Genomic DNA, 15,081 nt, shown 5'->3' on the forward strand with positions numbered 1-15,081 from the left:
GTAACGAGGGAACCTCAGATATTTAACTACTACAAGCTTGACCGCCGGTGTTCTGTGCAACTCCAAAATATTCAACCCCAGTTGAAAACATAATAACTTAAACATAAAATGTTAAATTCTTTGGAAAAAAATTTGTCTTATATTAGTGGGTACACACCACTCCCTAATTTAATTCCAAGTTGTTAGTTGGAATGACTTTGTCGTTTCGAAGGTTGGGTCTTTTTTGCTGTGACGCTCAAATTACACTACAGCCTGAAGGGGTAGAGTACCCAAAATAGTCTCCAAGTTAGAGTACTGCTTAAGCATGATTTTCACCGAAGTAAAAGCAAAACGTAGCCGTCCAAGAAATTCATCAAATAAGAGTAAAAAGGTGTTTCGTTTAAGCTCTGAGAAACTGGTTATGACATCTGATTTAATATTTTTACTATTATGTTATCAGGGAGACAAAAATAAAAAGTTATGTGAAAATTCAAGTGAAACTGAAATAATACAAATATTACTAACAAATAACATGATCATACGAACGCTCGGACAAATTAGCATTGTGTAAAGGTGATACTAATGTTCAGTGGCAAAAACAAAGAAAAAATAAAACAAAAAACGCCCCTCATATCCCGCCTCTTTTGCCACTCGCCGTCACTTCTTGCTAGGACATACAACGGTAAAAGGAAAAGGAGCGGAGCCAAAAAAACCGGAACTTGTGTAGATTTTATTGTGGTGGGTTTGACAGCCGTTGGCTGGTTGAGTAGGGTTTGACAGTAGCTTGCTGTTGTGTCGTATGTCAGTTCGAATACTCAGAAAGTTACTTTAAGTTTGATAAGTAGCTTAAGTTACAGTACTAAAATTTACTAGACGACATTTTACTCCTAACCGTCCTTATGGCCTCTGTTCAGGTGGGTAAGTTGTAGCAGTGGAGTCGCATTAGCATTTCACTAACATGGGGTTGGCTAACTTTATGCAGATAGAGCTAGTTGTTGCAGTTTCACAAACAGTAGCCGATGATAAACTGTAATAAACTGCCGTAATAAACTGTTTTATTCTTTGTGCAGCTAATTAATTTTGTTCTTTTCTGTGTCGAGCAGGGTTTGGCGTCTGGGTTCTCTCTGAACCTGGGGCCACTGAAAGAACCTCTCGGGTTTATTCGTGTCTTAGAATGGGTGAGTAAAGCCACAACACAAGAATTGAGACCTGAAGAATACTTTTAGAGCAAACAGACATACTCCCGTCCCATAGCTTTGTTTGAGTACATGTTTAGAGTTCAAATTTAGCGCAGTTTATTTTCTAATTTGTGAGATGTGTCAACCTAAATGAGGTCACGTCCCTCGCCCATTTACAGTTGCTATAGCTTTATCACCGTGGCAGTATGCGATGCTAAGACAGGACGGTGATACAGTAGGGTGATAGGCGTGTTGTCAACTGACACAAATCTTTTGAAATCAAAAGTAGAAACCTGAGAGCATTTTGTGAAACCGGTCATGATGAATGAATGCCTTCTGCAGATAATCTTATTCCTTGAGTGCATGTGTGTTGCATGCTTAAGAGACCGTCTGCTAAGACACAACAGCTTAGATGTACCAGGCTGCTGTATTTTCTGGGTATACACCACTACTTTATTTAACTTTACGACCGATGGCACTGTGTGTGTTGAAGGTGTGGGCATCGGTGTCCTGTTGCTGATTAACATGTATATGAGACAGAGGTGGGCAATAACTGGTTACATTTACTCAGTAGTTTCATTGACATTCGCATTGTATTCATCTTTATGCACATCAGATGAATAAAATAAAAATAAAAAAGCAAACTGTGTATCACCAGAATTGTGGCCAGGGCATGTTTTTTGTTTTAGCTGTGTTAATGGATAATATTGTTTATAGTCAGCCAGTATTTCATTAAGTAATCATTATGTTAGTCATTTATTTAGGTTGTCTCTTTTCAGATGAATTAACATAATGTCAGACTCCTACTTAAATTGCAGTAAATCATATCCATTCAACTACTTATTTGCTTTATGCCTCAGATGGAACAAAAGCTCTATTCTGGAAAAAAATGAGCCCTTTATAAACAACAAAAGCAGACCAATATCCATCCAAACAACTAAATCTGAATAATGTATGACGAGAAACAAAGCTAAGTTGGGTTCTGTGTCTAGTCAGATTCTTAATTTAATAATCAGTTTTTTATTAGTTTTGTATATTCACAAATTAAATGGTAAAATTTCCTCTAAAAAAAGAAACAAAACAACAAGCCTGGACTTTTATACAGGAGTTGAACATTTAGATAGGCCTTAATAACATAATCAGTTCCAGTATGGAGTCTTTTTTTCCAGCTTCTTCTTGTTTTCACTTTCTTCTGACAGAATCCTTTTTGCAGATTTGAGGGGGGAAAAAAAAGCATACAAAATTTGTTGTCACGATAACAAATTTTGCTGGACGATAAATTGTTCCAGAAGTTATTGCGATAAATAATAATATTGTGGTTTTGGTACCATTTTCAAGTAATATAATAGTAATAATGGCATAATAATGCAAGAACACATTCTCAAGGATCAATATATTTTAAATTCTAATGAACATATATCTCTGAAACCGGAAGACATTTTAAATATCCAAAATAAATAAATAAAATATCAAATGAAGTCTTTGTCATCAAAAATCTTCAGATAAAAAAAGGATTAGTTGAGACCAAAGCACCAAATGTAGGACTTTCATCATCCAGTTTTTGGTGGAAAGAGAGGAAAAAAAGAGAAACAATAAAACATTCTAATGGAAATTATTGAGTTTGTTTTAATTTATCATGCTACTAGTTGATTTATTGATGATTGTGACATGCATAAGTGTACATGCTAACTATTTACAGTCTGTAGCGCTAGCAAAGGCCTTCAAAGTATAAAACTATTAGTTGACAAAGTCACAATTTGGTGGTGATGCAAAGTCTACGTGGCTTTTCCGGGCTTTCTTAAATTTGACAGATTCTAATCTGACAGAAAAAAGTAAACTTTTTCAATATATTAATATTCAGCATTTCTTCAACCCAGTCTGCCCAGTTATGGGCCTCTGTTTTCAGTTGTTTCTTAGTAATTACTCTTTTATTCACCATTAAACATTAACATGTCTCCTGAACTTGTTAATCTTTCATTTGTTCTCCCAGCATATAAGAAGTTAAATATGAAGGGAAATTTCACCTTCAAGATGTAATTCATCAGACTCAGTTTTTCTGATTGTTTCAGTTTTTCTGATCGTGTAACTCGGTAATACAATTTGGGCGTGTTCTGTTTGACTTCAGCTACCCTAAACCCTGGGCAAAGAGGACAGACAAAAGTTATCGATATAACAAATGGAACCCAAGTGAGGGGATGGTGACCCCAGCTTCCCGCGAATACTTGAGACCAACTTTAAAAATGCTTAAAACTGCCCATTTTATTAGTTCAAACACCAACTATGCATTAATATGGCGAGTGGAAACCACCTTAGCACTACAGCAAAAATGAATATCTAGCCTCTGTTCTTGTGGGGTACAACCAATCAGTAACAAGGAAAATGAATGGTGCTCCTGGACTGACTGCATTGCAATATTTCAGAGAAGATCTACAAAAACATTTCTGCAAATTCTTAGTTACATTCCACAGAAAAATCTGCGAATCAAAGGAGTTTCACTGGATCAGTCATTGATGACTTACCCCCAGATCAAACTCATCAGATACAGAATTGATAATTGGTTAAACTATGTTGTTTTTGTTGTCATACATGCAAATTATTATTTATTAACCTTTTATTTGTTGATCTTTTAGCCAAGTAATCACCTGGTAGGTGTTGTTCTTGACACCACGGGGGAGACGTTGTTAGTCACCAGTCAGCCTGCTTACCTGTACCTGTGTCAACCTTAGTGAAATGAGTTAAACTTTAACTAGATGCAAAGATTGACACGGTTAGCTTACCACCTGCCACTCAATAATCTCACAAAGAAATTGAAAGCAAAACAGAATGGACAGAGGAGTTTGCTCTTTTCCTCAACGCTTCAAGGACAACGTTTCTCTAACCGGGACGTTTCGTTATTTACGAGAGCCGAAGTTCAAAAGTGTCGGACAGCCTTCACGGGTCCCTCCTACTGCAGAACACCCACCTCATGTTTCTCAGACGCCACTCAAGAAGAAAAAAAAAACCTCTGCCCAGAATATGTGGCAAGAAAAAACTGGAAGAACAGAATGAGATTTTCTTCCTTTCTGCTCCTTATAGACCGTTTACTCTTTTACTAACGTGGCCTTGGGCTCTGGAATATTAATGCTGAAGGTTTCAATTGGTAAAACATTACAACTGACACTGCTGCGTTGGGTTAGGTGTAAAACAGTGTGGGTGATTTTTATTTTATGTAATATCAAAAAGATAAGAAGATAAGATAAGAAGTGTTAGTTTTAGAAGATGTATGTAAATCTAGTCTGTTTTACCTTTACTTTCCTAAATAAAACGAAGATTGAGTCCTTTCTAAATTCCTGGTCCTTATCAGTGTTCAGTCTGATCTTCCTTCTTTCTTGGAAAGCAAAAGTCCATTTCCTGCACACCTCCAGTGAAAATGAAATGTGTGCAGTCTCTTTTCTGATTGCAGCAGTTGTAATTAACTTTTATATGTTTTTCCACTGACGTCGTCTACACAGTACCGTAAGCCTGGCAACGCCAAAGAACAGCAAATAATAAAGAAGTAGCCTGAAATGACCTTTGCTGTGACTTGACGCTGTTTACTTAAACAAAAGAAAACTAAATCTAGGAATTGGGTATTTTCATCGTGAGCAGGGTCACAAACAGCCAGTGAAAGTGCTCTCCCGGAAAACCTTTTTCAAGAAAGAAAAAAAAAAATGGTTGCAGTTACTGCTGCACTATATCGCCATCGCAGTGTCAGTGTGTGCACTAATTGTTTGCTAATATTTTCCAAGTGTTATGAATCTGCATTTTTCACACGAATTAGAGTTTAGCCCTACGCCCAACCCCACCCAGAATTCGTTTCTGTGGCACATTTTTAATAAGCCTACAGTAATACAGCACAGAGAAAAGTAAACAACAGTGCACAATATTAACTTGTTGATCTACTTATTCAAGTCTAAATTGAGGAGCAGGTAGTTTACCTTGTTGAGGAAAGAAAGAAGCGGTGTAAAAATACATAAAATCTTATTAATAAAGATTCACAGCTAAACCGAGAAATGTACATGTGACTTGGTATATATAATGTTTCTGTAAAAGACGATGTGCCTTTGTCACACGGCTGTCACTGAGAGGTTTTTCAGAAGTGTAGAGAATAACCATGTGCCATACTGTATGTGAAAGCAGGAACTATAAAGCTAATTTTGGTTTTAGGCTAACACCTAATTTTACAAATGCTGTGCTCATATTTGTGTTAAGGTTGCTGACAGAGAATTTGCTCATTGTCGTATATTTAAATGTTTTTTATTGTCTTTTTGGTGCTATCTCTTGTTCCTGTAAGAGCTCTTCACTGGATGAATAGGATTTCTATTGCTTCAAAGCGTTTTATGATATTTGCTCATTTTAGTTGCTTTGAGTTTCCGAAGTAAAATGTGGAAGCAGATTTTTGACCTTTCTTGCCTTAATTTCTCAGGTTAGGATTGCTGCATGTCAGCTTCCATTGACCAAGTCTTTAGGGTTAAGAATGATTGCATGCACAGTTTTAAAACACATTTTGGACCTCTTTGTATCATGTGTCCATACTGCCAGATAGTTACTATCTGTGCTACAGCCTTTAAACATGGACAGTAGCAGGAGTGTTATGCTGTCAGGCATCCAGTGCTCTGGTTATTTTTGCTTTCTGTCACATCCCCATGATGTGTTCTTTATAAATATAGATTGTTGTATGAAATACTATAGAACCTGCCTTACAGCCTCGTGACTGGCTCCTCTGTCCTATTTATGCTGCCACTCCCTGACCAGGAAATGGCGTCTGGAATGTGTTAGACTTTGGAAGCCTGAAAGTGGACACAGGGGTTATGCAGAGGGAAACCCCTCTGCATAACCCCGATAGAGGCTGCAAGGTGGGCCAAACACCGGCTGAGATGAAAGCTGGAAATGTTATGGAGATAAATATAAATCTTACAAATGTATGCACCATTTATATTAGGTACCATCTATTATATTATTTTATTTGAGACTTTGTTTGCCTAAGTTGTCCAAGTAAAGTTGGAACATCTCCATGGAATTTCAGATGTTGGCTTTGGTAGCTGTAGTTGAACAAACTGTATTATTCTCTAGGAGAAAGTGCAGATAACAGGATAACATCCTTATTGGAAGGTTTTCACTGGAGGAATTGTATCAGATCGTAAACTGTTCAAGATTAATGTGCACGTTCCAATATCACAGTTTATGAAACATAAGCTTAAGTTCTTGGCATTTACAACAATCAAACCCTTATAAATGTTTCTAGTGCAAATATCTTAGTGCACTTGAAGAAAAGACAAAAATAATTTACAAGTAAGCTTGTTTTAAGTCAGTAATGCCTTAATATTGACTAAAACATACTAGCTCCATTATCAGATAAATTTACTTATAAAAAGACAATTTCCCATGTTATAAGTGAAATAATCTGCCAATGGAGCTAGTACATTTTCATCAGTGTCAAGATTTATTTAAAACAAGCTATGTCTTGTTGGGAAGTTACTTTTTAATTAGTTTTCATCTTGACAAGGAGACGCTGTCACAGCTCTGCTGTTTAAGCTCAGAGTAGCTTCACGCTGTACTGCAGAATCAGTTTTTGTCACGGGTTAAAGGAAGTGCTCTTGCTTAGCCCCATTCTTTCTCCTCTTCCTGCTTGTGTCCGTCTGTGTCAGCATGCTCAGCAATATCAGCTTGCACCCCCCGAACAACCCCACCCTGTTCTGCTGGCTTTCGTTTTTCCACTTTTCAGAGTGGTCCCACCACCTCCCACAAATCGGATGCAAGTTCAGTCCAATTTCATACTGTCAGTTTGATCCAGTATGAAAAATGAACACATTTTAAAATGCTGTTTCTCAAAGGCTGTCTGAGTAAACAATTGTGATTCAGTCCTCCATCCTGAGGATAAGTAGGGTTAGCTGGGGTGAGTGTAGAGGAAAATCTCCTACAACCTTTCTGACAATAAATATCTCTTTTGGTATAAAAAATAAGATGACTTTGAATTGTTGTCTTGTGATTAAAAACTGTTCTATGTTCTGTCTGTTTCTTGCTCTTTTTTTAACCATAATTGTGTCTAAATAAATTTGATTGATTGATTGATAGATAGATAGATATTAAATAGAAGTATAGAGAGCATTGACTGCTAATGTAGGATTTCTTTTTTCCCCCTCATGAAAAGGGCTGCTCCATGCTGCCATATATGAATGTCAAATGCAGATAAATACGGATAAACACTGTATCTGTATTTATTGTAAGATATTGTAAAAGTCCCCATTTTGACTCAAATAAGACTGTGAGCGTCATACCAGATGGTGAAGCTGGTCCAGTCTGGGTTTGTGTTGCTGTTGGCTTGATGAAATAAAATGTGTGGAAGAAGGATGTGACAGCAGCAGGGTGATTATTATCCCTGGAAGCTTGAACACAAGATTGGGGAAAAAAAAAAGTGTTTTATTGATCAAATAAGAGAAACATCATTAGATCCGTCTGATATGAAAACTCTTAATGGCCGTTGTGTTCAGCAACAGTTACACATTGTTCTTTGTGTCACATTAAGTTTGATTTCTTTTTAAACAGAATATTTCAGTTTTGGTGTTGTTTTTCTGCTTTTCTAGATCTTTGCTATCTTTGCGTTTGCCACCACCGGGGGTTACTCTGGAAAAACCAACATAAAGGTCTCCTGTGAACCACCATCAAGTTCACATGATGTCACAGCTGTGTTCGGCTACCCGTTCAGGTATTGGAGAGAACTAGTGTTTCCTATAATAATCACCTGTGCTACAGCATTTTGCAAATGATCACACCAGCATTGACCTACACAAGGAGGGGCAATCACAAGAGGTTGTTGATGGAGAAGCTGGTTCTTCACACAGTGCTGAATTCAAGCATTATCATAGAAAGTTGAGTGAAAAATTGTCTTCCATTAAGCCATGCATATCAAATTTATAAATAACAAAAAGACTTAAAATATTACACGTTGTGTAATGAATATATATTATATATGAGTATCACTTTTTGTTTTTATTTTCACAATATCCAAATTTTTGGAGTTGTAACTCTTAAAAATTAAATGGAATAGACCTTCATTAGTTTCAGTGTCACACAGATTATGTTTCATTTTGGAAAATGACACAAAATGCTATCTAAGAAAATGACAATGTAAATGTCACTTTTGAAGCATCTCAAAAGAGCAAACATCAAGTAATTCTTAACACAGCATAGGTTTACTTAGACTGCTTTCATTATTTCATTTTGCCCAGACAAATGAAATGATTCCACAAAAGGCCAAAGCAGCCAGGGTCAAAATGAATCATACTGCTGAGGACCACAAACCACTCTTATGTGCTTTAACTTTGTGATCCTTAAAGCTTGACTCCTCAAGTTAAAACACCACTTCTGTGGAAGAGACAACTCTTCCACAGAAGAGTCAAGAGTCAAGTATGCTAAGGACAGCCTGTAAAGAATATGGTGGAAGCTTGTCCTCTGCTCAGATGAGTCAAAACGAGACCTGTTTGCCCCATAGACATTGCTTCTGATTGCAGAAAGAATAGAGAGGAGTAGAACCCAAATTACACTGTCCCATCAGTAAAATATGGAGGTTTGAGTGAGTCTGAAACTGGGAATCTTATTGTGGTGGGTGGAATCCTGAAAAAAAAGGGCTTGAGAAAATTCTGAAAGACAACCTAAAGCAGTCAGCATGTTATGGGTCTGGGCTATCACTTTGTTTTCCTTCATGACAGTGACCCAAAACATACATCGCTACTGCTGAGGAGCAACCTCCTCAGGAGGAACATGGACTCTGATTGGCAGTGATCGGCCCTCATGGGTGATGGGAATCGGAAGCAAAAAAAAACTGATCGGAGCATCCCTAATCTGATTATGTAATTTTTAAATATGAAATCATTTATGTTTTGATCAGTTACTCAGAATTTGAGTAGCCTTTATACTGGAGACTGGTAATCGTTAGGTTTTCATTTGAACGTCCACTTGCGCTGCTGCGCACTCGGACCTTCTACAAGGCATTACTGCCACCTGAAATTATTCATTTATTCATAGAAGTGAGTTATTCATGAAAATGCTGTCAAAGTTAGAAAATCCTTATCCAAACTGCCGCTGTTCGAACAAAGCAGTGCTATTAGGTGGACCTGGATAAAGAGCGGTGTTGAGAAAGCCCAGTTTTTTAAAGGAATTAAACTTGAGTAATCTCTTGGATGGCTACTTTTTAACTTTTACTTGAGTAAAAATGTATTGAAGTAGAACTATTTGTACTTAAGTACAGTTTTTGGGTCCTCTGATCTTGTACAGGCTGCCTGAATGCATTCACTGCTTTAAATACAAGCAAACTTCTTGTTCTTGGCTGTATAAATGGTCTGGCGGAGTTTTTATGAAATTCTTTCAAAGTTCACATAATTGTTTCTCTCTTGTTGCTCTCCATGGAAAGTCCACTAACGGAGGTAAGGACATAAAATCCATCATTAAAACAACTTCAGTCACAGCAGCAGGTTAAGAAAGTCTGTCTCTTTCTTTTTTACCATCAGATTGGGAGCGCATCCATTTGAAATTACTTATTGTAACGACACTAAAAGTATGAGCCACCTCCAGGGTGACTTCTCTTCCTCTGCGGAGTTCTACGTCTGCATTGGTGTGTTTGGGTTCCTCTACTGCACCGCTACTCTGATCCTCTACTTGGGCTACCAGAATGTCTACCGTCAGACCAGCCGCGGCCCCATCATTGTAAGGACACATCCTGGTCTCAGCCGTCATCAACCGCTCCCAGTGTTGGTTTCCAATCCAGTCCCGATTGCTGAATTTTACTTTCTGTCCATATCAACATTCTCTGATGCAGACATTTTTACTAAGCCGTTTATTGTTGCTCTTAATGCATGTGACGCAGGATTCCCTCCATTGTATTATAAGCCTAGCGGGCCACCAGGGTTTACTTGCCTGGCGGCAAGTAAGCATCATTTGTTTATTTTAAAGTGGTTTTATATAACAGTAACAGTGATAGTAAAGGTGGATTTAGCTATGGTCATACTAGTTGACGCAGTGAACTGGGTTTGTGTACCAACTGCACCGTCCCTGAAACCTGCCCGCATGCTATTACTTACAAATAATAGCATGCAACTCTGAATTTTTGTAACTTTTAACATTTTGTAACACAGAATCACAGTGGACAGCTGTGCCTAGTGCCCATCCCACCGGGCTGATCAGGCTTTCTGTGATGTATACGAATCACAGCCGTTTTCAGTTTAATGCCTCTTAAAATAATTTGAGTTTTATCTGAATTCCATTTGAGAGGGAGGTCTGGGTGGCAAATAGCACTTTGTTGTTGGAAAAAGCTACTGATCCAGGCCTTACTTAGAGGTACTATGATTATGAGGAGTTAAAAATCCAAGTTAGAATAAGGGCAGCGCAACAGGCAGATATTGGTGTATATTTTAGTTGATTTTCAGCACATATTCAGATAAATAATATATATCAATGCCCATGCTGTCTAAGCAAATTATTTTCTTTGTTCTGAATAGAAGTTGAAATTACTTTTTTGCAAATGAGTCGACAGTGTCTCATTTACCTACCCTGATTGCACACTGCTTTGTATATGCTTATGTGTATGCAAAACATGCTGAGTTTGACTTTTTCTTTCTGCCAGGACCTGGTGGTGACTGCGCTCTTTGCCTTCCTGTGGCTCGTGTCCTCCTCAGCGTGGGCCAAAGGCCTGACTGACGTCAAGTGGGCCACCAACCCCGAACACGTAGCAAAGATATGTCAGAAATGTGAAGCAGGAGAGTTTCCGTCCATGGGGCGCCTGAATGCTTCGGTGGTAAGTTTTGATGAAGTTGGGTAGTGCAGGATCCTTTAACTGCTATTATTCAGATTTCTTAGCAAGTAGAAGTTCAGGTAGGCATTCAGGTATTTGTTACTGCAGTACGACAGACGCAGGAGAATTTATGTTAGAACTTTAAACCTAAGATTGAACCGAGTCATCTAGTTGCTAGTATCCCAAGCACTCCTTTCAGTCAAGTTGACCTTCTTTAGGTTTGCTGGTCATTTCACTGAGGACATTGTGAGAACTCAAGACATAACTCAAAACATGTTCAGTTGGGAGCATAACCTCTGTGAAACATTTAGAGGTCAACGATTCCTTGGTGTAAAAACTGCTTCGTAATACATATAGATCTCTGCTGCCAAGCTGAATATAGAACTGTGATAGTGGCATTCATGTAAACTCTGGTAGTTACACTGTGCTGCCCATCTGACTCACTGGATTCAGATGTTCCAATCACAGCTCTTCACACTGTTGATCTGTGAATGTGACCAGTTTCTCTAGCATCATAAACTTATTAATGTTGTGAAGATAAAAAAAATGGCTTCAGTGTCCCTCTCTGTATTTCCTGGAAGCTCCAGTAAGATATTGAGGATATTGAGGTTCTATAGTGAGATTCTCTGGGGATACAGATTAAAATTAGAGACGGTGGTTTAGATTGTATGGGGAGAGATGTACAGGAGGGCTGGGTACAGTTAAGAACCTCACTTTTAAATTAGATTTCAATTCTTTGGGTCACAATTCGATTCAGTATTGCTTTAAATAAATGATGTCCTGATACCAATACCAGCAAAGTACTTGTACTCATAAAAGCAAGTCGATACTCCAAACTGATACCACTGTTCTTCACTAAGGTGCCACGTAAAGTCTAAACCACACCACATACCAGATTGTTGTGGTGATGCACCAATAAGATATTTGCTAATTCTCCAAAATAAGAAAAGAAGAAAGGAAAATAAAACAGAAGGGAAAAGTTGGATCGCGGGAGGGGGCAAAAATATCTGTAGTTTGGAGCTGTAGTTTGACTTTTTTGTTCTTCATTTTGACCATTGCTGCAAAAAAAATCCTGTCATTTATTTTTATTCATCAATTTTTAAAATGATAATAAGAACAGCATTTAGTTTTTATTCTGCGTGTGTATTTATTGTGCAGCACATTGTGCTTGTTAGTCTGATGGACATTTGCACTTCAATTTATTTCCTTACTCAACAAGGTCAGCTATGCTCTATTTAAATTATAATAAGTACATTAACACAACTTGATCATCAATCCTCTTTTGGCTTCCTCTGTGTATGTACTGCAGACTTATTCAACGCCCCACAGAAGCCCGACAGAAGTCCAGGCAAATGGTTTTGGCCCGAATTTCGGGTCGGGCTACAGATCTAAATTCTAGAGAGAAATGCATCTTTTAACGAGTAATTTGTTAAAGAAATCTATAGTGCTCAATTTATGATTTGTTAAAACAGTTGGAGTAATAGTAGACTTAAAAAGAATAGAAATCCTGTTCTAAATAAAATAAATTTGTTTTCAAAAGTTATCGTGTGAATTATGAGTGCCAACTTGTTCACTTTGTGTTGGCGAGTACTTAAACTGGTACTCAGTCTAGACACCCCAACTTTAAATACTTCCATATTGATTTAGTAATAAGTACTAAAAAGCGTAAATAATAATTAATTGGATTACTGGATAATAGTTGCTTTTTTATTATTTTTTTCCAACCCATATGAACAGCCATAGTGATGTGCATTACTTGAGCAGCGTATATATATATATTTGCATTTTTGAGCAGTAAAATATCTGAAGATAAAACGGTAACACAATAACATCTGCTCAATATGAGGTACTTTATTAAAACTGAAGTAAAGTGTATGTAAATGTCAATAATTCTCCTTTTCTTGTGGAAACTGAGATAATTCATGTAATTTTTAAATCATTTTAAGCATATTTGAGCAATACTGCCATCCTTACCCACACTCCTCACCATTAGGTAGCAGTAATGCACACTAATTAGCTTGCCAATAAACTAAAAAAGAAGACAATTATAGCAACTTCATATCCACCTGTTTACATCATAAACCTAGTTTAAATATAAATATTACAAGATAACAAGTTCATCAATTTGAAGTGATTGTTGTATTTTCTCTGTGTAATACCAAATAATTTGTGTTGGTTATGAATACTTAATATAAACAAAAAAACAAATCAAGCAAATTTGTTTGAAATGAAAAACTAATTATTAAACTCATTTGTTATGTTTTCTAGATTTTTGGCTTTCTCAACTTGATCCTGTGGGCAGGAAACTGCTGGTTTATTTACAAGGAGACCCCTTTCCACAAAGACCCCAGCCAAGCAGCCACGATGGAGGAAGGCGGCGCCCCAGGGCCGTAGCCCCCTCCTCAGCAGCCTTAAGCTCCAGCAGGCTCTTATGTTAGCCTGCTGAAATGGAAACAAAGGAAGGCCGACCGCCATTTATTTTCTGTTCAGCCCCACCACGTAGCTTAAGGTTTGATTTCTCTTCAAACAGCTCTTGATGTCAAGTCTTTAAAAACACTAAGTGCATACCCAAACTTTAAATGCTTTCACACTGTATAACCTGGAACTTCCAGTTGGTTCGATTTGGTTGAAATATGCAACTTTATGGATTTCAGTGAAGCTGACAAAACCAGACAACCAGTGATCTAACCTGCTGAGACACACTAAAAAGTTTTTGGTTTTTTTGTGTGTTTGTTGTTGTTTTTTTTTTGTTTTTTTTAAGAACATCAGCTGTATGTTTTACTCCAAAGTTCTTTTTTTATTTCAGCCTAGAAAGCAAACCTTTCTAAAGTGTCTTTGGAACAATCTTGTGTTATTATTGTTGGTTTTCTGTTGAACTCCAGATCCAGGGAGACCGGACTGGTTTCCATGAGCTCACAGTGGAGGTGAAGCATCAGGGCAAATTGGGTTTATTTCCTGTAATGTAATGTTGAACCTGCTCAGTAACACTATGAGTCATCTTCATTTGAACCAAAATGTGCCTTACTGTGATATTATTTATATGCAGTTCATGTGAATTTTTGTCAACACTAATCGGTTTGCTGCATTTTTTTTTTTAAGTTTCCTTTCTATTTTCTCTGAAGAAAAAAAGTTCCATAGGCAGCTTCTCTGTGACTACTTTTATTTCCTTCTCCCCTTTTTTTATTTTTTTTTTAGTCCAGTTTAAATCCTTGACTAGGTATATTTAGTCTAATTGTCAGATTTAAAATCCCAAACATGCTCGACAGGCAAAGGTTAGTCTCTCTTTAAGTGGCCAGCTATGAAGTGTAAAATGTTTGTAACCAGACAGGCACAACCATTGATGATGATTTGGTTTCTGATTCTTGACAGAATAAATTCTTGCATTGTATCAGGAATGAATGTACCTGTACGGAGGGAATATTGGTTGGCATGTTTTAAACACTACCAAGGGCAGTATGTCATACTGAAAATGATTGATTTAAACCCTCAGTATCAGTTTTAAAGATTTACTCAGACATAATGATGTGTTGTATGTTCGTCTATTGGATTATTGACAGTGAAACGTAATGTTTTTATGCCTCATTTGTGCAGAAGGAAGCACTTGTTTTTCTGTATTGACATGATAAATATGAGAGCTGCACAACTTGTCTGTCTCTTTTCTTTCTTTTTTTTCTTCATGAACTGGTCTGATTTGGTAGATCAGTGCTGAATATCTGAACAGTATGTAAGTATATAAAGTTGGCACCACAGGGCCTGAGTCAGGAGCAAAGTTACTGCTACAGGCAGGCACTGAAGCATCCGACACTCGGTTACAACAGTAACTGGATAACTAGAAAGTATTACTATGTGGCAACACCTTTCAACCAATAAGGCGTTTGGCTCACAAGAGCATTTTATTTGGATCATTTTTTATTTTTTTTCAACTAGCAGATTATTTATAAACTGCAGTTTATGCTCAGAACCAGCTAATACATTCACTTGAGTAACTTGTTTGGGGAAAAAAAAGAAGTACTTTTGGGAGTATATTTACTGTGCTGTACTTTTTACCTTTACTTGATTGTGAAGTGTCACTACTCTTCCTCTACCTACTGTGTGTAACTTCACTGAATGAAGAACAAG

General features: G+C 37.3%; 1 protein-coding gene across 1 annotated transcript; it reads left to right on the forward strand.

The window, feature by feature from the left end:
- The first annotated feature begins 689 nt into the window (after positions 1-689).
- Positions 690-14,605, forward strand: sypl2a (synaptophysin-like 2a). The gene is made up of 6 exons (XM_088005331.1): positions 690-893; positions 1,083-1,157; positions 7,760-7,881; positions 9,683-9,878; positions 10,795-10,965; positions 13,231-14,605. Exons 1-6 carry the CDS (start codon positions 879-881, stop codon positions 13,354-13,356), a joined length of 705 nt encoding a protein of 234 aa, XP_087861457.1. The 5' UTR covers positions 690-878; the 3' UTR covers positions 13,357-14,605.
- The last annotated feature ends 476 nt before the right edge of the window (positions 14,606-15,081 follow it).

This window comes from Poecilia mexicana, unplaced genomic scaffold, assembly GCF_051168715.1.
Source record: "Poecilia mexicana isolate PSO_F unplaced genomic scaffold, ASM5116871v1 scaffold_5, whole genome shotgun sequence".
NCBI classification, from domain to species: domain Eukaryota; kingdom Metazoa; phylum Chordata; class Actinopteri; order Cyprinodontiformes; family Poeciliidae; genus Poecilia; species Poecilia mexicana.

What these genes read in the sequence shown, in the direction of transcription:
- sypl2a (XM_088005331.1), top strand. An exon ending in GTGTTCGGCTACCCGTTCAG is followed by an intron (nt 7,882 to 9,682) that starts GTATTGGAGAGA and finishes TTTTACCATCAG; the next exon opens with ATTGGGAGCGCATCCATTTG. An exon ending in CCAGCCGCGGCCCCATCATT is followed by an intron (nt 9,879 to 10,794) that starts GTAAGGACACAT and finishes TCTTTCTGCCAG; the next exon opens with GACCTGGTGGTGACTGCGCT.